We start from the raw sequence: 27,013 nt of genomic DNA, 5'->3' as shown, positions 1-27,013 counted from the left end.
AATTGGAAAAAAATCAAAATTTTCTTTTAGTTAAAAAAAAAAAACCAGAAGCCTGAAAATACTTGCTCCTTCTTTAAAAGTTGTAAGAGCATTTTAATGATTTTTCTTTCTTATTTTCCAAATTCACGATGTTGCTAATATTTTCTCATTTTTCTTGCATCTTTAAATATGATACATTAGATAATCTTTTGGCATGCATAAACAACCTCTCCTTCTGTTTACAACTAGAGGTTACTAGTACCATACGGTCTGTTTGCACGGTACCTTAATGTGTCATATATATATTCGCATGCTTATTTCTAAATTAAATGACTTTGAAGTGAAAATACAATGGTCAGATATGATGCCCTGCTTCATTTGTTTTAAAATGACACACCAAAATACCAATAAGAAAAGAGAAAAAAATAGTTAAATTCTGGTCCAAAAAACCTCCTTGAAAATAAATACTGTTAGGTAGAAGGACGAGGTCAAATGTTGAGCGATGCATTGTCGTTTTGGATTCAAAATCATGTTAGATGTAATAAGTATGCCTGCATCAACAACAATTCCTTGACTGCCTGGAGCCGACTTGCATGAAAAGAAGAACAACAAATATTCCTCTCCATCGCCAAAAAATATTTATACGTTTCCCGGTTTTAAATGTTGTTATGCAAAAGCAAGAATTATATTATAAAATAATCTGATTGCATTTATAAGTAAGATAAATCCGTATTTGTTTTCTGATATACAATCTTTATACAAAATCTTACCATTCATTCACTATACATATGCTTTTACATTGACACTCGGGTGCCCTTTTAAATCTTAAGATATACATTGTTCATCTTAAGTGTTTATTTAGACATATATATTGATCAGTAATGATGACAACACAAAATATATAATTTTCTTATTTGTTTGGCCTTCAGTGATTTACATCAGCCTGTCATCGCCATGACGTATCCATAGACAATTTTATCAACATATTTCTGTTGTGGATTGATTTTTTATTTTGAACATTGGAAACTTTTTTAAACAGATATCTCATTTTAATATTGGTTTGATAGTTGTCTCATTTTTAATCATACAACGTGTCCTAAGTTTTGTATATCCTATTAAAAAAAATCGCTGTTTTATAGGGAAAAAATGTTCTAAACTTCAATTTTAATACCAAGGTTAACTTAAGTATAAATTTATAAAGTCACTTTGCAAGACTACTTGTTTCCGATAGCATTACAATGTGCCACCGCGATGAAAAGGGGAAGGGTTGGTGCGTCTTAGGTGAGCAGAAAATATGAAAATATATATTATATTCCTTACCCCCATTAAAGGTGGCTGTTATACCAGTTTGTCGATTTTTGACTTATCTTCAAAGTATAAGGATACGTGTTTAGGGGGGCGGGAGATATATGAAAAATATGTCTACGCAGATATATACATACATGTACGGTAGGAAATAGTGACTTTAAAGCCGAGTATTGACCTTTCAACAAGTCATTGATATCTCTGAAAGGGTCAAAAGGTCATCTGTTGCAAAATGAATTTTCAACTCAAGCTAGTACTTTTTCCTACGTAATTAAAATAACCACTACAATACGGGTAGATTCATATTGGGAAAAACGTAACTAAATGATTGAGGGGTAATTTGTAAAGTTTGGAAATTGTCGATGTCCAGTAAAAGCATGAAATATTTCCGACATAACGTTCAGAAAAGAACAGCCAATCGAAACAACAAAATTTCAAAAGCAATCTGGATGCGTAAGTCGACTTTCTATCTTTATGTGTTTAACTATTGTAACTGTTCATATATGTACTTTTCCGTTTTAACAGATCAAAGAAATAAAGACTTAACTAATAAAGAGTTAAGGTGACACAAATCTTCTAGCTACTGTCAATATTTAGATTTAAAATAGAAGCAAGGTCCCTATGATTTTCTATTTTATGAGAATTATGTCTCTGTTTTGTCCAAGCGTCAACGCAACTTTAAAACTTGTATAAACTACACTTATTTTAAAGAATTAAAAAACACAGACTAGAAAAGGTACTCATCAATGTTCACATGCATTTAGTGCCCATAAAACGCACCACGTCTCAATGTTTTACAGTAACGATCTTTTTATTTTTCATTTGAGATAATCAAAACACATTAATTCAAAACGTTTTACTAAATTTTGGAACCATTTTGTTATTGTTTCGTATGTTTCCATTTCAAAAAGAGTTGAAATTTTCATAGATGTAAAAATCAAAACTAACAGTATTGCCCACAAGATTTAATCACGCTGTAGCAAACTGTAGAGGAATTCGAATTACCCTTCCTGATTCTGGTTCATTTATGTTGCGTCTATTTTTTAAAAATTATTATTGATATAATAATTCACAACATGAGGAGCAAAATTTCAATTTGTGCTTATAAACGATTTACTTGGATAGTCTGAAAACACTTAAATTTCAAAAATTACTATCAATGTATAATGCATGTCCGTAAAAGTAAACAAAAACCTAGAGCGTCAGTTTATTTATATGTTGGATCAGGTTTACTAAATGGAATACAAAGGGTGGTTGTGCGCTTTTAATGACAGGAAGTATAATATATCATTAAATAGCCATCTTCACTGGTCAAGATTTAAACCTAGTGACACCTTGTGTTTGCTTAAACCGCAATTACAATAAACAATATGTCACTTTGGGAACGTAAGTGCGAAATATGATGTATTTGGTAGCTAAATGAATCCGTTTGCAATAAAAGGGAAGCAACTCCTTCGTAGGATAAACCTTGTTACCTCCTTTTTAAATTGGGAAACACATTATATGCAGAGAAAGAATCGCAAAAGAAGTAGTTACTGGATGAAAATTCATGACCAGATTTATTAACAACTTTTATAGACTCTGAATGATTTACAGAATAGTTCATAGACATGTGTCTATTTATGAAGCCTGTATTTTGTCTTCTACATGTTTTGTGTTATTTTTGTCCTTGGATTGCTGTCTCATTCATGCATACCCGACTAGAGAAACGATATATATATATTAAGCCATCATGATCTACACAAAAATTAAGTATCAAAATGCAATCTAAATAAATATAATTTTTCAAATTACAGATCATTACATTGAATTTCATTCACTTGTGAATTTCTTATTTAATTATAAATACTGGGAGTGACAAAAAATGTGTTTTGAAATGAAATAAGATATAAAATGTGTCACATTCAAAGTTTATAATATCGCTGCATGTTTACCATTGATCATTAAAATTGAGCAATCAATTTCCTTACGAAGAAGCCCATTTAATCTTATATAACATATAAGATTTAATATTTAGTTAAAACCCAATTATTTTTCATTTCATTTTTTTAAATACTCAAAATGTACATAGGTTATATAATAAATATCTACCTATGTTTAAATCTTCAAACACCAGAGGAGAACATTTAATACTGTGTCATTGAATTATTGACACTTTCTAAATCCTGGTAAATATTGACCAAACAGTAGCGGAAAAACCTTTATAACAAACTTTACCGCCATTGACGACAACTAATTTTATATAGTATGACCTCGCGGGGTACTTTTTTAACAATTTATAATTATTAGGTAAAAAATACACATCACAGTTACATTTTTAACCGAATTTAGGATCATAGTACATGAGAAATAATTGTGACAGGCAATCGATTCAACGTATTTAATGGTAAGATATTATATTCATTTCATATGTCTCTTAACTACTCCCAATTATTAAAGAATAAATATTCCAGTTTTATGATTTATATTATTTTATTCAAAATGTTTTTCTTTTGAACGATTGTCAGCTATTCTTTCAGGTGAAAAAATTAAAATGATGTTTACTTATTTAATTAGATTTTTAATGTTAACAGTTTTGAACATAACACTTTTATTAGAACTGTCAGTTTGTTTTCACACATTTAAAAGCGAATCAATTAAAAATTTGAACCAGCATTTATGGATTGTACTGTGGAAATAACGGGCAATATATTACTAATGTGGTAGGAATATTTGTTTCTCATTTTTTTGTGATCATTTGAATTTATTTAAGAAACTCAAAATTTAATAAAAAGGACGTGTTGTATGAACATTTGTTTCATAGCTATACATATAATCGCTTAGAATTTTAAAGGCTGCATAATATGTTTATTTTTTGGGCCAAAATGTTTAGGGCAGTTGAACTGAATATTGCTATTCAGATCCTCTTTCAAAACCAATCTAAAAAGTCTCTCTCCTGGAAAGGATAAGACAACTATCATGTTTAACATTCATTGCATATGCTTGTTACTTTTTAAAATTTTACTTAAACAATGAAAACATACCTATATTTTGATATAGAAATAAGGAGATGTTTTATGATTCCCAATGAGATATGTACAACTATTCACCAAAGCTCAAATAAAGTGATAGTGAGCAATTATAGGCTACCGTCAGGTGTCCAACATTTACAAAAAACCTAACGCACTATGATCAAATTGTGTCGTTCATAGTGTGTTAATTTAATTACGTTAAGCCTGCCAATTGATATTTTATCGTGTGGTTTTCTACGTTGTGATGTTATGCTATTGTTTCAGAAAAAGGGAGAAGGTTTGGATCCATTAAAACGTTTATCCCGCTGCAAATGTTTGCACCTGTCCTAAGTCAGGAATCTTATGTACAGTAGTTGTCGTTTGTTTATGTAATTTATACGTGTTTCTCGTTTCTCGTTTTTTTATATATATATGACCGTTGGATTTCCCTTTTGAATGGTTTTAAACTAGTAATTTTGGGGCCCTTTATAGCTTGTTGTTCGGTGTGAGCCAAGGCTCCGTGTTGAAGGCAGTACATTGACCTATAATGGTTATTTGGATGGAGAGTTGACTCATTGGCACTCACACCACATCTTCTTATATCTATACCATTTAATCAGCGATAGAAAAGGCCCTGACATGACAAATCTTAAAAAATTCAAACGAGAAAACTAACAGCTAATTTCTAAGGGGTAAACAAGTCACAAAAAAAACCAAACGTGACAAACATGAATGTGTGACAAATACTATCTAAAGGCTCCCGTCACGTGAACAGCTCATACATAATATGGCATGGTTAATGTTTGTTAGCGCTCAACCACCCCCTTACTTGGAACATTGGTGTAACAGCACACAATATAAAGAAACTGTAAAAATCAGTGGCACATTTGCATAATTCAAAACGATTGGTACGAGGCACAAAAACAATAACATAAAAACAATAAATGCACAGCACCGACATAAGAGTACACGCAGTTTCTTAAGACAAGTTCAAAGCCAATTACATATATATTCTATATCATTTGGTTGTGGAGAGCTGTTTCATAAAAAGTCATACCACATCTTTTAATTTTTATAATGAATCTTAAAATATCAATCAGTTCACATTCAACGGATTCACTGTAGGCATGAAAATACGTAGCTTCGTTTAGAAACGTTATAAACAGTCCAACAAACGCATATCATTGTGCAAAGCCAAAATATAAGTAAACACTATATACAAGATGTATGATCATGAGTTGGCGTAGCTGTACATAGTAACATACATACCAATACATATTAAGTTATGTGTTAATTTTTCAAAATCAAAATAAGCACAGTTCTTAAACTTGATGAATGTAGCAATAATTGTCCAATATCCACGTTGTATCTTGTATTTAGTTTACACCATAGACAATATTACTTGATTTTGAAAAATGTCAATCAATATACACACGACTATATTTAAATTCTTTAGAATGTATATATTAATAAAGACATTAAACCAAATTCGATTCTGAACTAAGATTTAAATGTCTTACAACATAATTAATCGTGCTATAAATATGTCCCTCTCTGAGTTTGTTTATCATGTTTGTGGAATTAGTTTCTTAACTTTGCAAAACGCGGCCGTTCGAAAAAGTCTGTAGATCATACCCCTTTAGCAAAGTATAAAAGTGCGAATTCAACTATAGATATCCATATAAAACTCATTCAAAGATATTAAAATTGTATGTCAATCTTTATACAGTAAGACCAAACTTTTGTGATTAACACATTTATAAACTAACAATGTAACGGATGTCTCCACTTTGAATTTTGAATTTGCCACGTTGGACTAAATACCGTCCTTGTTATACTAATACCCGTTTAAATTGTTGCAGATATTTCCTAATGGCATTTAAATATTTGCATATCTTAAACGCAAATAATCCAGCACTATAAATATTGTAGTGGCATTTTCTTTGGAGTGATCGTTTGGTGAAGTGCACAAGTAAAACTTTTTTTGATTGGTTAGGTTTGTTGTATGTGCAATATTTTTTTGCGCTTCCTGTTTTCATTTTTTTTAATAACAATACGATAATTTGGAATAATCTACAGTCTGCTTTTAGAATAACAAGGAAATGGAACTGGCATATTGTCTTAACTGATGTTTTGCTTAAACTATATTATTGTTAAGATATTCCTAATCTCTACTTTAAGTCTTGAGAAATTCTGTTATACTGAAGGGATGGCTATTTGATAGTCTGTATGGTGAAAAGGGGGTAGGAAGAGTTCCTGTGGATTTTGTTTTATCTGTTCTTACGCATTTTTATTAATTTTCAGTTCTTATCAGGCCAGAATATTCATTTTCAATATCCCCTCCCCGAAATTTTAATGGTCGTCCCCTAACCTGTAGGTTATATTTTCCCAAACAATCAGTTTTGAGTACTCCTACCATTAATTGTTGGTTTATTTGTCCAAACTACAAGCATAGGTCTGGTGGTATTGCTCTAGGCTACAGGAAGTGCTTGGATAAATGTATTAAAACTTTTGATACCGAATGCAAATTTGTGTATTGGTTTTCTGTTGACAAAAATTTTTTTGATCTTGATGAAAATATTGTATTTGGCATTGTTTACATACCACCTGTTAATACAAATTACACATCAGAAGACGCGTTTAACGAGATTGATGTTGAATTTCAAAGATTTTCTCAAAATAGTAAATATATTGTACTACTAGGTGACTTTAATAGTCGCACTGCTAATTTGTCCGATTTTTATAATGAAAGTTCTGACGATGAGTTTATTGTTCAACATTTTACTGATCAATTTGATTATACTGATGTACATATACTAGATAATTTGAATATACCTAGAGAAAGAAACTCTCCAGATAATGTAGTTAATGGCTTTGGTAGAAAATTGTTAGACTTTTGTAAATCTAACAAAGTATTTATACTAAATGGAAGAGTAGGTCAAGATGTTAATGCAAAACCTACAAGTAGAAATAATAGTGTTATTGATTATATTATATGTACCTCACATTTTTTACAATTTGTAAGAAATTTTGAAATTGGTGAGTTTTCCAAACTTTTTTCTGATGTGCACTCACCCTTATCATTACATATAGATTGTCAATCATTGATTAAAAATAATGAAATTGAAAACCATCCTGTACAGCAAAATATGATTGGAAAATGGAAAATGGAAAAAATAAATGAATATAGAAAAAATATTGATACAAATAAAGTTGATTGTGTTATAAGCAAGCTGAATACTTATAATGATAAAGAAAATATGTCAAAAAATGATATGAATAACTTGGTACATGAAGTTTCTGATATATTGATTGATTCTGCAAAACTTACTTTTGGTACAAATGTGTATTCTAAAACTATGTTGCGTAATTCTAAGAAACAAAACAATAAACAATGGTATGATAAAGATTGTAACAAAGCAAAGAAAGAATTAAGAAAATCACAACGACTGTATAAAAAGTATGGGTCAAATATTTTTAAAGAAAGATTACGACAGAGTGAGATTTATTATAAGAAAGTGATGGATGGAAATATTAAGAAATTAAATGAAGATATTAGTGACAACATGAAAAAATTAAAAAATAAAAATCCAAAAGAATTTTGGAAATTATTTAATAAGGGACGTCAAAGGGAAAAAAGCAATATATCTATTGGAACATTATTTGATTTTTTTAAAGATTTGAATAAGAACAAGTTTGAAGATGAATTTATTATTGAAAACGATGCGAGCTCATCTTGTGACGATGACACACTTAATTGTGTAATTACACGAGAAGAAATTTTAAAAGCTGTTAAAAAGGCGAAGAATAATAAATCGCCTGGAGCAGATCAAATCATTAATGAATACATTGCTTCATCTCTAGACAGTATGATTGATATATACACACAATTGTTTAATCTTATTTATGATTCGGGTATATTGCCGGAAGCCTGGCTTATTGGTAATGTGATACCAATATTTAAGAACAAGGGGTGTAAATTAGATCCAAAAAATTATAGACCTATAACTTTATTGTCGTGCTTGGGGAAACTATTTACATCTATTCTTAACGACAGGTTGGGAGTTTTCGTTGATGAACTGAATATATTAAATGAAAATCAAGCCGGCTTCCGACATGGGTACTCTACAACAGATCATATTTTTTCTTTATATGCACTTTTTGGACTTCTCAGTGTTAAAAAGAAAAAGCTCTTTTGCGCTTTTGTAGATTTTGAAAAGGCGTTTGATTTTGTACACCGAAATTCTTTATTATATAAACTCCTTATGAATAATGTAAAAGGAAAGTTTCTTAGAGTTGTTAAAAATATGTATGATGATGTTAAGTCACGTATTGTACATAATAATAATTTATCTGACATGTTTGCTAGTGAAATTGGTGTTAGGCAAGGGGAAAATCTTTCTCCTTTGTTATTTTCTCTATATTTGAACGATTTACAGCAATATTTAGAAAATGTTAACATAACTGGTGTACATTCTTTAACATTAGATATGGAAAATGAACTTAATATATACCTAAAACTGTTTGTATTATTATATGCTGATGATACTATTTTACTTGCTGAATCAAGTTCAGATTTACAGTTACTTTTAAATAATTTTTCACAATATTGTAATAATTGGAAATTAAGAATCAATGTTAGTAAAACCAAAGTGATGGTTTTTACAAGAGGAAGAATACCCAATAATTCGAAATTTTGTATTGAAAAAGAAGAAATAGAGATAGTTAAACATTATAAATACCTTGGTGTTATTTTTTCTAGAAATGCATCTTTTTTCGAAGCTAGAAAATATTTACGAGACCAAGCAACTAAGGCTATGTATAGTGTTATCAAGAAGAGCAGATTGAATCACTTATCGATTAAATGCCAACTAGAAATGTTTGATAAAGCTGTTGTACCCATTCTTCTATACGGGGCTGAAGTTTGGGGATACGAAAATTTTGATATACTTGAGCGAGTTCATTTGAAATTCTGTAAGCACATTTTAAAACTTAAAAACTCGACTCCAAATTTTATGATTTATGGAGAACTTGGGAGATACCCCATTTCTTTATATGCAAAATTACGAATGATCAATTTTTGGTGTCGCCTTCTTGATAATACAAATGAAAATAAATTATCCTGTATACTATATAAATTACTATACATTAATTATAACAATTATGGTATTGGAAATAAATGGATTTTATGTATTAAGAAAATTTTTGATGAATGTGGCATGTCAAATATATGGCATTGCCAAGATTATTTTAACAAAAAATGGATAAAGTTAAGTATTGAGCAAAAGCTTAAAGACCAATTTCAACAAGAGTGGTGTGCAGATTTACACCAATCTTCAAAAGGTTTATGTTATAGAATTTTCAAGACTGAATTTAAATTTGAAAAGTATTTGTCGACCTTGCCTTTTAATTTTTTATATACTTTGTGTAAATTTAGATGCGGAAATCATCGTTTGCCAGTGGAGACAGGAAGGTGGCAAACTATTCCGAGATCCGAAAGGTCTTGTAATCTCTGTAGCTCTAAAGATATTGGCGATGAATTTCACTACATTATGTCATGCAATTGTTTTAACATAGAAAGAGAAAAATATTTACCACACTATTGTAACAAAAATGCAAACATTATTAAATTTAAAAATGTATTCTCATCTGAAAATGTTGTAGAACTAGAAAAATTGTGTAGATTTATACGATATATATCATTGAAAGTCTGTCCTCCTGGTTAGAGGAACTGTAATATTATTATAATGTTATTATTTTCACACATGCGAAACAAAGATATGTATTATATATGAACTGTTATTATCTCTGTAGCTATGTCCTAGTTTATGAGAATAAAATCATTCATGAAGTACTGACCAATTAAGATACTAAAAAACAGTCCATTCATAGCTATCCAAGCTATCCTAATAATCCGGACATAACCATTTATAAAAATGATAAGATTGGTACTGACACACAATTCTGCACTCTTCAGCTTGGTGATTATAATGGGGGTGGGGATACTCGCAGTAAGTAAAAGCTTAATAGTTCACAGCCGATTTCCTCATATAAAGAAACCATGATTTCCAAGATCCAAATATCAATGAAAGTATTACACATCCTGGTAACAAAATTAAGGATGTGATATCCTATTTGAAACAATGTTTCTACAAGTACTTCATACCTGCCAATTGTTACTATTTGCGGGGGATTTCCTCCATGAATGCTCCCAAATGGAAATTTTGAAAGAGCAATTTTGTCCACAATCTTAAACAAAACAGTTAATTTTATAAATGCAATAAGCTATTAAAAGAAGGAAGGAGAAAAAAAACGCCATTAAAATGCATTTAAAGGCCTCTTTGAAGGTTTTTTGGGACCACAAAGTCCTCTTGCACGTAAAACCCCAAAGGGCACTTTGAAAAGTTGGCAGGTATGGTACATTCAAACTGAATATTCTAATGTTTTGAATAAAAACTTCTATAATTCCATTTATCAAATAAAACATTATATTCTATAATTCCATTTATCAATTAAAACATTTTATTATTTTGAATTACAAAAAATACTTTAACATAATAACCAAAACTACTGAAGGTCAGATGAGAGAATCGGGACCTTGTTCAAACAAAACTTTATTTAAAAAAAGTCCTTCGAATTATATTGGTTTCAAGAAAATTGACATTAATAACTTTAAAGTAACAAGTATATTATGTTTTCGTTAAACGTCTACTTGTGCACGCAGATGTATAATATAAACATACATGACTGTTACGACTTATACTTAAACATCTGTCATAAAATTATACACAAGGAAGATTCATAGTCTATAAAAAGTAAAATCACAAAAGTACTGAACTCTATATTGCAGAGTAAACAAAATAAAAATGTTAAATGATAATTCTTACTTGTAACACCTTAATTGATCAAGCCGAAGAAATACTTGACTTAAAAAACACAATAAAGAATATCAGCAGATCAACATTAAACAAAAACATATTTTGGTCATTACAATGGTCCCACGCGGTTCCTTTTGTGGTCTTCGTATTTTCAGTCCGGATCTTTACGATTGCGTCGTTCAAAAACAGTTATTTGAAAGATCTCTGAGCTCATATTGCAGCTTATGGCCAAACAACAAAAAATGAATGGAGCTGTGGGCCAAGAGCCTATTTATCTCCAAAAAACATACAGTACTGATCACCAGTCCAACAGTCGGCATTTCTTTGTGAATTATTATTGATCTTGTTATAATTATAAATCAACTGTTTACAAAAAAATAATTTCTTATGTATTACCTTGGATGTTTTTGGAAAAACATTACGTAATTTTGGGTTTTCAATGCCCTTCAACTTCGTACTTTAATTTTCCTATTTAATTTTTACGATTTTAGCGTTGCTAATGAGTATTTTGTGGATGAATGGTGTGTCTGGTGAACAAAATTTTATAACTGGTATCTATGTTGAGTTTACTGCTAGTGCAACTTGTGATGGACACGAACCTCGTTTTCGCAACTCTGTAAATGCTTTATACCGACAGCTATCAAAACATTTTTTTTTTATATTCAATTTTCAAATAAACAACTGAAAAAACAAAACGATTTAAATCCATTACTCCTACAATAGAAGTATTATAATAAATTCTCTCTAAGGTCAACTGAAGTGTGATTGAAATAACAATTTAATCTAGATGATCAATTTTGGAAAATCTGTCCAAATCCTTTTTATTTCGTCAAAGTTGTTGACAGTCAAAAAATCACTATATAAAAAATCTTCACACAAAACAATAGAACTCTTATTTACCACGATTTTTAAAAGCTTATGTCTCAATAAAATCATGGACATATCCATTTCTAGCCTAATATTACATCATAAGAAATTTGAGCGCCCATGAGGCAACTCTCCATCCAATTAAGTCACAGTCTATAAAAGGAAACTATTATACGGTCTTTTGATTTATTATCTATGTTGTGTTTTGTAGACTACTGTTTGTCTTTGTTGACGTTTTTTTTTGTTTTTTTTACCATGACTTTGTACGAGTTTTTCAACTTATAAATTAAAAATCCTTTTAGTATTATCCGGCTTGCTTGTAGAAAGTTGTCATTTGAAAATCACAAACGGATTTCCTTAGAGAACCCTTTTTACTCCTTATTAACACATATTGTTTTGCAAAATTGGTATAGAAATACATTTTTTTAAGTGGCAATAGTTATATTTCCAGAATTGAAAAAGATTCGATATCATCAACTTTAGATTTAAGTTATGTTTAGATACGTATGCACACAATCATTGTCTTATTGAACGTATACCAATGCTGAATATATAAGTGGTATGCTATTCCATGATACCGGGAAAATTGTAAATACCCTCCCCTTAGTCTAAACAGGACACGGATTTAAACGAAACAAAAAGATATCTCATGCATCAATACCTTATTTCTTTGGTGAACAAAAAACATTAAAAAAAACTTTGGTAAAACTGTGAACTAGATTCTGGCCACGCTCTTAAACATGTGTCTGTTAAGAATTATGACTGTAATTTCTAATCCCTCATTTATATCTCTTCATGAAACTAAATGTATGGAATTTGCCATTTAATTAAAAAAAACAAATTTACTGAACAAATATTTTAAAGAAATTTTGGCCTCTAAACTTTTAAAAGACGGTTGAATAAATAAAAACAAATACTACAACAAAAATGTTTTCACAAAATAATGGATGTAAGTTTTCATTTTCAACTCTTGAGACAACATGCTGTGTTATAAGTACTCTTATGGTTAACCATTTTAGGTATGAAAGTGTTGGTTTTCGTAGTTCACTTTATTTCCAGTTAATTATTGGTTTTAAGTTAAACTGCATAATAATAAGATTCTGTTTGGCTTATCGAATGCGTTACAATTGTTCAGTATAAATATTGACACTGGTAAAACTATAATGGTATGTTTTACGGAAACCTTCCTGTAATTTAAGTTACTCGTACATCAAATAAAAATGAACCTCTTTACATTAATGGGGGTTACATTGATTTTAACTTTTATCTAGAATTTGAATAATTGATACAGCAACCTTTGGAAATGTATCTGATATTTAATCAGTCATTTCGTTTTTCAGTTTGAACGAGAAAGATTTTTATCAGTGATACTATGTATTATGCAAATAGCTGTAACACGAAAACGCTCTCGTGTTGTATAAAAACGATTGTATATTGAGGCTAATAAGAATTGTAATTTTAACAACGGTAATCTAATTGCGAAGTTATTTTGGTAAATTGAAGTTTCCTTTTAGTGTGTAACATAAATCGTTCAATTTAGCTTTCAAAAAATATCTGAAATCGATTAGTAATTGGGAACAAGATAATAGCATTCGACCGATAATTTTAAAAAATTTATCCAAACATTTGAATCATTTTACCTTGTGGTATAGAAATATTTAAAGGAACCATTGTTATTTTGTGTGCAAAAGGACAAAGAGAAAGGATCCGCAATTACTGTAATTATTCACGGCAAGTAATATCAAATATTATCTGTTATAAATAAGACTGTTACATTTACGTGTATATAACTGGTATTAATATTGGTATATATTTGTTCTGGCGTTTGAGTAGATCGATGAACTGAACCATTAAACTTTCATGAAGGGTTTGACTATATTGATATGTTAAACTTTTATACAGGTCTAGGGTTTGGCTATGTGTATGTTAAACTTTTATACAGATCTAGGGTTTGACTATTTGTTTGTTAAAACTCCATACATGGTTGAATGTTTGTATGTTGTCTTTTTTATGAACAACCTCTATACAGGGTTTGACTATTTGGACGTAAATCTTCCATATGTAAGATTTGACTTTTTCTATGTTATCCTGCATGTTTACATGGTTTGACTTTGTGTATAGGTAAAACGTCCGTATGAGGTTCGACTATTTTTTTATTTAAACTTCAGTACTGGTTTGACTATGTAAATGTTAAACTTCAATACAGTCACCATCTTATGGTGTTTATATATCTCAACTTGTACGATTCGCTCGTGTATGTAGCAACGTATTAGACTTTAGCGAGAGAAATTTATGTATTACTGAAAAACTATTACACCAGGGTTTTCGATATCACAAACTAGTCAAAACATTTACTAAATTTTATCATCGGTATAAGGAAATAATTCGTAAATATAACTCAACATGCAGACATCTTATACGTTCAGGTATTTCACATCCAATCTTTTATGGTAATATTCTTCACAAAGCACAAAAATGTCAGTTTCACCTCAAAAGCTTACCGAAAACCATTAAACAGACTTATTAAAAAGGGATATAGTTACGATACTGTTGTCAGGTCATTAAAGATTGCATATTTTAGCTTTAATATTGATTCACTTATAGGGTCTTTGCATCGGAACTAAACACATTTATTTAAAAAAAAAGTTGTTGGAATGACACGGGTTATGTTCTTCTCATATATTTTATGATAGTGTGATACTAAACCCATAACGGGATGGCTAGTGCCTGATATTCATATGATGAAGACTTAATCTTTCAATTAGTTTAATTGATGTCTGGGGCTGGCATGTCAGTTAACTGCTAGTAGTCTGTTGTTATTTATGTATTATTGACATTTTATTTATTTTCTTTTGTTACATCTTCTGACATCGGACTCAGACTTCTCTTGAACTGAATTCTAATGTGCGTATTGTTATGCGTTTACTTTTCTACATTGGCTTGAGGTATAGGGGGAGGGTTGGGATTTTATAAACATGTTTAACCCCGCTGCAATTTTGCGCCTGTCCCAAGTCAGGAGCCTCTGGCCTTTGTTAGTCGTGTATGATTTTTAATTTTAGTTTCTTGTGTATAATTCGGAGTTTAGAATGACGTCCATTATCACTGTACTAGCATAAAATTGAGAATGGAAATGGGGAATGTGCCAAAGAGACAACAACCCGACCATAGAAAAAAACAACAGCAGAAGGTCACCAACAGGTCTTCAATGTAGCGAGAAATTCCCGCACACGGAGGCGTCCTTCAGCTGGCCCCTAAACAAATATATACTAGTTCAGTGATAATGAACACCACAGTAATTTCCAAATTGTACACAAGAAACTAAAATTAAAATAAGACAAGACTAACAAAGGCCAGAGGCTCCTGACTTGGGACATGCGCAAAAATGCGGCGGAGTTAAACATGTTTGTGAGATCTCAACCCTCCCCCTATACCTCTAGCCAATGTAGAAAAGTAAACGCATAACAATACGCACATTAAAATTCAGTTCAAGAGAAGTCCGAGCATGCATATTTTTTAAGGGGCCAGCTGAAGGACGCCTACGGGTGCGGGAGTTTCTCGCTACATTTAAGACCCATTGGTGGCCTCCGGCTCCATGATCGGGTTGTTGTCGCTAGCTTTGACATATACCCCATTTCCTTTCTCAATTCTATTTTGACTATTTGTATGTTAAATTTCCATACAGGGGTTTACTATTTGTATGTTAAACTTCCGTACAGCATGATACAGGTTTGGACTATTTATATGTTAAACGGTGTTTAGACTATTAGAATGCTTGTGGGTTTAACTTCAATACTATAGGTTCAAATATTCGTATGTTGATAGTCTTCACATGATTTGACTATTCAATTGTATACTTAGAAGCAATATACTAACTTCACCTGCATATGGGATATACATTTCCCAACTTCTTCGGTATTTAACAGCTTGCAACTGCTACGTAGACTTTGTAAAACGTCATCAGAAAGTTGATGAACTATCTTGAGGATAAAGCAAAGAAAGTGTCGTCTTTAAAAAAACACAACAAGTTCATCGGAAGATACCAAGGGCATGAATGGCCCTGCAGGATAGATTCTAGGTAATGATGTTGTTTATCGTCTCAATTATGTGTCAAAGTGTCCTTTTATTTGTCTTTGTAAATTGTTACTTTTACTGTTAAGTCTATTTTTGGTAATATCCATTTGACGTGGATCGGTACTTATACATCCTGTCATTGTATTATTTTGCAGCACTGCTGAAGTATTTTTTGTATTCTTGTTTTTAGTTTTTGCTGATGTGCTTTGTCGATATGCCTTTTTGTTTATCTTTGTTAACATATTTGGTTTTTTTTTTAATTGTGATTACGATTATAACACAATGTTGACTGCTGCACCCTTATTTTTTTGACATTTTATTTGTAATGTCTCTCTGTTTTGTTCACACATTGTTGTTAATATGATGAAATTTTATGCGACATGTCAGATGCTTAGCTAGCTATAAAACCAGGTTTAATTTGTAGTTTTCTGCAGAAGAAAATGCCTGTACCAAGTCAGGAATATGACAGTTGTTATCCATGTTATCGTTTGATGTATTTGAGCTTTTACGTACAGGGTTTGACTATATTTGTTTCTTAAACTTCTGTTCAGTGTTTGAATACTTGTATGTTAAACTTGTATACAGGTTTGATTATTTTTTATATTAAACTATTATTATACATGGTATGACAGTATATACAGGATGTATTACATACTGTGTTTGACTATTTGTACATTAAACGTCTATACAGGCCTAACGTTCGACTATTTGTACATTAAACTTCTATACAGGCCTAGGGTTCGACTATTTGTACATTAAACGTCTATACAGGCCTAGGGTTCGACTATTTGTACATTAAACTTCTATACAGGCCTAGGGTTCGACTATTTTTACATTTAATTTCCGAAAAGTTTTTGACTATTTTTCTTTTGAACTGTCATGCAGGTTTGACAACGTGCATGGTAAAAAATACAGGTTTGACCAACGTATTAACAAAGTTAAACACCAACCAGTTGTTTTGTTGGTTCAGTTCTTCAAAAACCTACATTTCGTACTTAACTAGTTTTATTTGCTTGACGCCTATAGCAAGCATACACTATGTGTTTTCCATAGCCACCTACTTTCCTAAGTATTTGCTTATTTTCAGAATACACAATGTTTTAGCGTTTAAACCTGTACAAAAGGTAATCAAAATTTTTTTAATATCATTGGCGTGTTCAAAACTCTATTTTTGATTTAACTTCATCAGGAACGCCAAAGTCGAATGCATGAAAGCAATGCAAGGATGTAAATGAACTGAACGAGTTGAAGAGCTTTATTACCGAATAGTAGTCATATTCATTTAAGGTCAACTATGCCTTAGGGAGTTGAATCTTTCGTTTCGTAAAATTTCCTAAACGGACAATTTAAGAAAGGTTTCTGCTGGGTTTTTTTTTCTATGGTCGTGTTGTTGTCTCTTAGGCACATTCCCCATTTCCATTCTCAATTTTATTGTAACAAATCATGTCATTTGACTGTCAATTATTTCTTATTCAATGCAATATTCCCTACTTTCTACATTAGAGTTGATATATCATCTTTTATAATTATGTCTGATAAGAAGTAAATTATTTTGCCGTTTAACAAGACACAAATGCGTGGGTATACATGTATGAACAGCCTACATTTAGTTGAATTCGGTAGACGCTTAATGATTAACAAAAAGTCAACGCGGGATAGCAAAAATTACATTTATTAGTTATTCTTAATGGGGAAATGATTTTCTTTGATAACAAGATCAAATCTTTAATTGTGCTCAACGCTAAATATTTTTTGTAAAAATTAATACCTGACTTGTAAATTAATGACTTTAAACAGGAGACAGACAATATTTTGAAAACGGATATGATTGAATTACTTAACAGTTTATAGTTGGATTTCTTTTGACCTTAGGTTTGTTTTTATATGAGTTCTTTTAAACTTATAACATTAGCAGAAAATCATAGACTCTCATAATTAGAATTCAGGTTCCCATAACCATTGAAAAATTATAGCTCAATTTGGGGTTTCATTAAACGCCAATAAATTATAAAACTTTATGATCCATAATTTTAAATAGATCTTTTACCTAAATTATATTAGATACGTATTTCCAATAATCAATCGAACGAGGTGTACGATAAGTTGACGGGATAAAGAGGATTTGTTAAGATTGATTGAAGTTAGGTTAAAGCTTACGTTAATGTTGTCTTTATCTTTGTTCCAGGACTACAGACGTGATTAAAAGAAGAAATGGCTTGGCATTTTCTAATGTGTGGATAATCTATGGGATCAATGTAAAATATTGTCGATATCACATTTGATGGAATAAATTGGATTTACAAAAAAATATTGTAAGTATAAACGTATTATTCGTATATAAGATTCGTATTATTATTTAGCACATTTTATTCCATTTTTGTTTTCGTCCTCTGAAGTCATAATTTCCGTTGAAAATTGCCCAAAGTAAACATTTTCATTTGTGAATTTGCTCTTGCTAAATATTACAATACTTTAGAAGAATTTAACATTAATGTATTGTTAGAGGTTGGTAAAATTAATATGATATAAGAGTCTTCAGCAACTAAGATATATTTCGAGATTATAAACAATTTGATGCACATTTTATTTCAAATAAATTTATATTAAAATATCGTTTAAAGGAAGTTTAAAATGAATCATACTAAGTAATTTATTTCATTGGAAATATCAATAAATAGATATGAATAGTTTAATTTCATATAAGATGAAAAAGATTAATTGGAATAAGCATTACACAAAACGTTCTTCTTTAAAGACATCCGAAGCGGATCTAAACACTGCATGTGAGGGTAAACTCTCCCATGGTGCTACAACAGTCAAATCATTATCTTGGGTTAAAACGCGTCTATTTGTGACGTCTGCTAAGAATTTGAAATAAATGTTAAGATTATTTTATATCCTTTACTATAAATGTATAAATGGCTGTTTAATACATGATGTTTGTCTATTTTAATAATAAATCTTATGAATGATAAAACTAAGAACAGCCTATTTAATATATCATAGCTCAACTTGTTAATGTCATTTAAGTAATACCCCCGTCTGATTTAATGCAAGTTCTTGAAGTTTATTTTGTAGTTTTCGTTCTCCATGGACATATGGACATTTTTTAATAGAAAATATGTTGCTGGGAATTTTGAAAATGAATTTTCTCTATAAGCGCCTACATACTTTCTAGAATTACCCATCGCTATAAGTAACAACATAATGAATAATATGTATGCTAACTACAAATTAAAATTAAACATCTCATTAATCATAAACGATTTCAAAGTAAACATTAAAGCAGAGTTGCTATAAAAATTCAAAATGTTATTAAAGAAACATGCAAGGATGCATGTTTAAAATTAGCGTTTTTCTCATTAAATCTCTTTGCGTTACTGTTTTGTTTTGTGTCGTTGTGAATAATATACGATAATGGATTTACATTCAATTAGAGAACAATCTTGTGAAAAACCAACAATATTGTGAAATACAAAGACGAGACATGAGCTCATGTGTTTAAGTTTAAATATATTTTATTTGCTCAAAACAAAAAAGGATCGGACACAAGTAAAACATAAGTATAAAGTCTTCTCGAAAATACAATGTATAAAACAAAATGAATTGAACATGAGCATGCGTTACATTATAAAAACTATTCGAAGAAGGAACGACAGAGATTAGTTTTACCTATGTTGATACTACGTATACTACGAGGAATCGTTTGATCTCTTTATAAAATTGAATACTCGTTTAACAATTTGCACATTTTGATCATAAGAGTTTCTTGACCAAAAACCAATGGTTGATGTGCTGATTCAATATGCTAGTAGAGTGTCATTACATACCGACTAACTTATAATAGGATTCACAAGACATATTGAACGGTTAAAACATTCGCAATGTATGCGTCAATAGTAAAAAGTTTTATGAGAGACTTTTACGATACTGTAGCAATACATGCATTTACAGTTGAACACATCTACATATACTTATAAAATTTACAATGTTAAATTATCTCATTGTAATTAAAGATGTTTTATTTTTTTTTTCAATTAAAACTAGTGACATAAAATACTTTCTTCTCAATAAAATATTCCTAGATCGTTTGTACTTTTACTTAATCGGCATTTGTACTTTTACATTAAGCTTCCCATTATGTCGTTTGTGCGTAAGCTTCCCATCATGTCGTTTGTGCGTGTTGGTGGGTGTTTAAATATTCTCTGTAATGGGACAATCAGGAGACATCTATGTGAAAGGCAATTGAAATTGTATTACTACTATTGGAGGTATCTTTGCAATTCCAATTGTTTTATCTCCTCGGTTGATGATTAAAAATAAGCAATGTTTGTCAACTGTAGATATGAAAGCAGAGAGACAGAGTAATACAGTCAATGAGACATATGTTTACCAAACTAACACCACCAAGAATGTCGACAAGAGGCCCGAGAACACAGTTATTTCGTAGTGCATTTCTTTTAGACAATAAATTCAAATTAAAAAAATCGCAGCTGCTCTTTCTCAGAAAGATTTTTACAGTGTAGTGTACTACCAGTGAGACAAATAATATCAAAATTATAGAAACTTTTACCAGCTCTAACTCAAAATATTGACAATTCTGTGTTAAGGGGTGTAAAATTCAGTTTGACAGCTTCAGACTTGATAAAATTTGACCTTTTTGAACTGGACCAAATCACTACTTAACATAAAGATTCAGCACCCAATTTTTTTTGACATGTAATTACATCCCCCTACTTAATATTATGCATTTGATATCAAGAACTAAATTGGGAAAGTGTATCAAATAAAACATGCAAGTTATACACTGTTTACACTAGGGACTTTATTGGTAGGACGATAACTGTGTCCTTGGACCAAGAACAGAGTATTGTGCGGCCCTTAACAATGAGAAAAAGGTATGGTTAATTGCCCTTTCAAACAATTAAAAAAAGAACAATAACTGCCTGAATTAAGCTTTGAAAATAAAGTGGAAAACGATTTTGACAAACAACAACCATGCAACGACAATGACTGTACTTCTCTCAGTGGCGGATCCAAATGGGGGGGGGGGGGTTTGGGGGTTGGAACCCCCCTTTTTTTGGACGATCAATGTATTTGAATAGGAACATGTAGTTGGACCCCCACCCCTTTTTGTCCTGGGTTAGGAACTCCCGCCTTTTTTTAAATGACTGGATCCGCCCCGGTCTCTCTAATTCTATGCCATTCTTATATGGCTACATCTTTGACAGGAACATAGCAATTTTGATAAAACTCTGGCTAAGGACAGGTTCACTAAAGATTTCGTGTGCTGAAACCTTTAAAATGAACAAGTTTTTGGACGTATTTTTAGACGAAGACACGTATACATTTTCTTTTCTGGTCATCACTGACATCAATTTATTTTAAAGGACGTTTCAAAATGAATCCACCTTTTCATTCTTTAAATCTTTACGGAGTTAAAACCTTACTTCTCTGATAATAAACACTTAAAAGTTACGTATTTGATATTTATTAGAGGAGAACAAATTAAAGATGGTCATACAATACACAATGAAAATTTATAAAAGCCTATAGGTGAAATACTAAATAAATACATTAAGACCCAATTAATACTCAAACTAAGAAATCATTAACAGTTGTAAAATATTAAATTTGTTCGTAAAAAGGTTAATCAGAAAAGTGACATATCCTTGACATATTTAGAGTAAATATGGCGATTAATTTTATTGTCGATTTTTGTTTCACTGGCATTGTTTAAGACGTGTGACTTTATTTAAAAGAAGAAAATACTTCATCCGCATTGTAGATTTGTTTATTCGTCAAATTATGTTTCATGTAAATAACACACGAAAATAACAATACACCAAACAGAGAAATCGATCATTTTCAGGTATGGAAATCAGTCATAACTTCTCAATGCAGCATGGAAATTTATGTTTTGCGCCAAAAAAAAAAAATATAATTGTGTATTTCTAAAACATTTTTTTGGGCGGCAGAGCCTGCACGAAATAAATAAGTTCGTTATGACTATTCATTCGAAAACCCCTCCCAGAAAATCTAATGGTCGTCTCTTGAGACGATTTCTAAGGTCAAGAAGTGAAAAAGGGGGGTTGTCCAGTATGACAATTCATTTTATTTCAAACTGGAAGGTAAATATCAAAAGAAGATGTGGTATGATTGCCAATGATACAACTCTCCACAAGTATAAATTAAAGACAATGTTCTTTCTATTTAGAGGGGAAGGGGTGGTATCGATACTGTTGGGCCATTATCTAAATGGTTACAGTAAAACATTCACAATAGATTTTAAACAATGTTGAACACATATATATGCATGGAATTACAACAGAGATATGGATGGATTCATGCCAACCCAATTAAATATTCGATTGGATACCTTGGAAAACGATAAAATAGTTGACGTTGGTACAACAACATTTTTTTACATGTAAGATCACGATTCGGCCATCATTTCTGTGTGCATTTTCCATACATGGCATTCTGTATGTCATCTATTCCAAATCTTTGCGTTTTTACATACATGGTATTCTGTATGTCATCTATTCCAAATCTGTGCGTTTTGAACGGTGCATGGTCTTTGGTTGTAATTAAGACATGAAATCATTATACTTAAGTGTAAGTAGTAAACCTTGTGCTCTTATAATTAAATATATCTTCGGATGACTTGTTCTATCAATATTCTATCTTTACATTTTAACATTTCATTTTTATTCAGATTAACATGCCTTCCAAATACAATGAAAAAATTATGAGAGTAGATCGTCTGAATAAGATGGAAAAGACCAGATTGGACTTTATTATCCGCAGATATGATAAAGAAAAGATTTCCTTGGTCCAGGACATAGATCGAGAAAAAAGGGCCGTTGTTAAAGATTTTGCTCATGTGAAACGTACAAGTGGATTTAGTGAAGAAGGAATACCTCCAAGCAATGAAAAAGATGAAGATTTCAAGAATGACCCGTTGCTTAAATTTGGTCCTAAAAGGATTAATAGTGCTAAATCAATAAGAAGTTTTTCTGCACGGTCAAGGACTACATTGGATTATTACAGAAATCAGTCCCAATCATCTGAATCTGATGATGAAGTTTTTATAACCGAAGAAATAAATACACTCCCCCTTCCAGACCTCAGTAATATAGAAGATATTGAACGATATGAAAAGGAATTAGTGGAAAGTTACAAAAATGTTTTTAAAAATACTGTTGTAACAGTCAAGAAGTCGGACAGGAAAAATCTGAAAAGATTTCTAAGGTCAAGAAGTGAAGTAAGTCACAGAAAATTATTAAGACCTCAAACTGCGAAATGTACTATGTCATTTGAGCGAAAATTCTCCTTACCTGTGCGCCCAGCGACAGCAAACTGCAATACTTCAAAAACTAAAACAACGGAAGAAAATGGCAATTATGAATTACAACAAAGCAATTCAGACAAATCTCTATCAAAACTATCTACCTCTTATAGTAGCCTAACAAATACAAATGGTCACTCGTTGCACTCTGTAACAGAAGAAGAAAATGGACCCACCAGTCCTTCCGTCAAAAAACTTATTGAACAGATTTTAGAAGAAGAAAACACAGAAAACAACAATACATTAAGTACATCAAAACATATTTCAAATATTCAAATTACACCGAGATCAGACCATAACAGTGTAAAATTAAAACCGGAAAATGGAATTTTAAAAACAAGAAAACTTTCTGCAAGTACTAATCAAACGTCTGATATTGAAACTGATAGTATGGGACGACTAATAAGACAGCCTTCATCCGTTGGTTCAAGACAAAGAAAAGTCAGCATAAATTCATTGGCTTCAGGTTTTGATAGTTCCGTAATTTCAAATATGTGGGGAAGTATTGGCGATATCAGTGTAGACTCAAATGGACAAAGGAAACCGAGCAACTGGAGGAAATATGTTGCAGCTGAACAGGCACCTATACCAGAAACACAAAGACTTGTTACCTTAACGACTGTTGTTAAAGCGGCCTTGGCCTTTTCTAAAACTGCTCGCAGGAGGGCGCTCGATAAGCTTGTCGAAGAACAAAGTGTTGATACACGACAAATAATTAAGGAAGAAAGAATTCGACGATTACAGAGTCGCAATAATGTTTTAATGTCGCTTTCAACACAGTTCTCAGTTGATGAATCAAGTGGACCGTTTACGCTTATTCAAGAGGAAAATAATAATCTTTTGTAGTTGACTTTTTGTAAAAATGTCTTTCTGTTTTAATACAAGGACACTATTCCTATATGATTTGCATGTTTTTTTTTTACCTTAAATTTCTAAATTGAATACACAAACCTACATTAATTCGTAGGATGTCCTAAAGCTGTAAAAATCGCACACGCTGTTTCCAGTTATACTTTTTGCAACAACAAAAACTCACTTTTATCAAATTCTAGTATATACATTTTTGAATAAAAATAGAGATATGGTGAAACAAACTTTAAATTACTGAAAAGGCTTCCATGTTGAACAATCAGTCTTTAACAAAAAATGCATAAACAGTTACAACATGTTTAACAGCTGTTGAATAAACGACATGTGCTGTCATAAAAACCTAGTTCTTCTAAGAACAAAAACAAAACGATTTTATAACTTAAAAGGCAAAAAATGGAAAACTTCCTGACTTTAGACGGACACAGGAAATTGTTTTTAATATCATGCATTCTTTAATACCTACCCTGAACTGTACATTTATTCACACGATTAATTGGTGGCTCTTCGAAAATTTTATAAAAAAATAATCGTGTTTATCATGTCATTTCAAAAAATATATATACAAAAGAAATCAGCAAAATAGGGGAAATCTATATTATGTGTAGAAAAACTGCACATTCCGACACCTATAACGTCATTTTAAGAGTGTCTCGCTGTTTTTTGTGCATTTGTGAACTCTCAGTGCACATTAACATGTAAGGTAAATGTGACTAAAATTTGCAGTATTGTACACCATAGACGAAAACACAACGCCATACACGTTTATAACAGTGAGCGAAAGAAGATTGTTAAAAGCGTTGAGATTGAGAAGAAAAAATTGTCCCATTCAGATGCTAAGCTCCTTAAAAAAATCTGTCTGCCTTATTATTATTGTAATAAATAAAAATATGTAAGTGGATGTCAATGGTATCAGAACATGTATACATATCCTACAGAAGCTATTTGAAGTCATAACTATTTAACCGTGGTCTGACTTTCAAAACATCGCCAGTTCTGTCCGTGTGCAATGAAAGTGGGATGAAAGATACCAGGGGGACATTCAAACTCATAGATCCAAAAATAAGCTGACAACGCCATAGCTAAAAAAAAAAACAGACAAATAATAGTACACATGACACCACATAAAAACTAAAGACTAAGCATCACGAACCCCACCAAAACCTGGGGGTGATCTCAAGTGCTCCAGAAGGATATACGCAGATCCTGCTTCACATGTGGCACCCGTCGTGTTGCTAATGTTATTACAAACCTGGTAAATAGTCTAATTCGGTAGGTCGCATACGTTAAAAGGGGACGGGATTGTAGTTACGATAAAAGGAACATAACTAATGCTATCTGTGAAACGGACATTCCATAACAGTCAACCAACTCGTGATGGCGTCTGTAAAATTTACGAAGGGATGATTACAACTTCATTATTTGGAACTCTTGGTTTTATAGCTTCCTTGTGTTCAGCAACACTCTATCAAGGAAATCATGATAGGAAATATAAGCCTGGGGATATTGTAACCATTGGGAGATATATACTTCGTATGCAAGCGCTGCTGGAATGTTGCTTCATAAAAAAGGAAAGTTCACAAGGCGGAAGCAGAAATCATCTCTTTTGTCGTCAAGTTTTGTTTTCAACCGACCCGCATTGTCAATATCTATATGTAAGTCAAGATATGAGGCAGACTTAACTGTATCTGTTTTATCCTTTATCTCTAGTTCGATGGGATAGATGCGTTCCCGAAAGACAAAAATAAATGTATTCTAATGCAGAGGCTTTTTAAAATAAAATTTCACTTGATCGTCATTTTTACACTTTTCAACTGACATGAAGAGAAACTGCATTGAATTACTTTTATGTGGCATAACATGTATTTAAGCTTGAGCTGCTGTAGTTACCTTCATCAAGAACGCTCAAAGACGAATATTTGAAAGTAATTTGGTGTAGGCCAATACAAAAAATACCAGCTGAAGAGATATATGACCCAAAGGACTCAACGTTACAATTATAGCTAAATCCATCTAATTCCATCCTTGGATGACTGATTTAAACATTGATGTCACATTTTTATATGATGAACATATTGTATATTTTATATGACAAAGATGAAACCACAAGATAAACCCTTTTTATGTAGCTGAAAAGTGTATGCATGCATTTCTTTCCTGCTTCAAATTTGCTAACATAAGTAGAAATTAAGACCGATTATTTGCCGCGTTAAATTTACAATAAACAAATTAGTAAGAGGCCATCTACCTTAAGATATAGAAAATTGACAATGGAAATATTAAAAAATGAATTTTTATTTCAAACTTTATGCATATTTCATAAATTTTATCGGTAGAGAATATGATTTTCAAAACATTTTAAAAAGTATTGTCATTTTTTACAATTTCCACAAATCGTAATTGATGTCATAATCGTAAACTGATACGTATATGATGATGATGATTTGTTCGAATTTAAAATATGAAAATTCAAATATAGATTAAAGTATTAGTATAAGCCACTTTTTATTGAAAAAAATGAATATTAGTACAATGGACCTACCACGAATAAAATGTTGATAAAATGAGTTTTAGAAAGGAAAAAAACATGATCACATGACCATACGTCGTCTATCAACAATTTTTAACTCATCAAAAAGCATTTGAATATTTATACCGAAAGTAAAAAATTGAAAAATTTAAGGAGAGAAATTGACAAATTACAA

At 31.2% G+C, this 27,013-nt stretch overlaps 1 protein-coding gene across 1 annotated transcript; it reads left to right on the top strand.

The window, feature by feature from the left end:
- Nucleotides 1-3,505: 3,505 nt before the first annotated feature.
- Nucleotides 3,506-24,344, top strand: LOC139490588 (uncharacterized). Its single transcript, XM_071277461.1, has 3 exons — nucleotides 3,506-3,670; nucleotides 18,276-18,402; nucleotides 22,809-24,344. The coding sequence occupies exon 3, from the start codon at nucleotides 22,815-22,817 to the stop codon at nucleotides 24,285-24,287; it is 1,473 nt and encodes a 490-aa protein (XP_071133562.1). The 5' UTR covers nucleotides 3,506-3,670; nucleotides 18,276-18,402; nucleotides 22,809-22,814; the 3' UTR covers nucleotides 24,288-24,344.
- Nucleotides 24,345-27,013: the final 2,669 nt, after the last annotated feature.

This window comes from Mytilus edulis, chromosome 10 (assembly GCF_963676685.1).
Source record: "Mytilus edulis chromosome 10, xbMytEdul2.2, whole genome shotgun sequence".
Taxonomy (NCBI): Eukaryota; Metazoa; Mollusca; class Bivalvia; order Mytilida; family Mytilidae; genus Mytilus; species Mytilus edulis.
This window is presented reverse-complemented; position numbering and strand designations above follow the sequence as displayed.

Bases quoted from the DNA above. Each gene is read 5' to 3' on its own strand.
- LOC139490588 (XM_071277461.1), top strand. From the start codon at position 22,815: ATGCCTTCCAAATACAATGAAAAAATTATGAGAGTAGATCGTCTGAAT.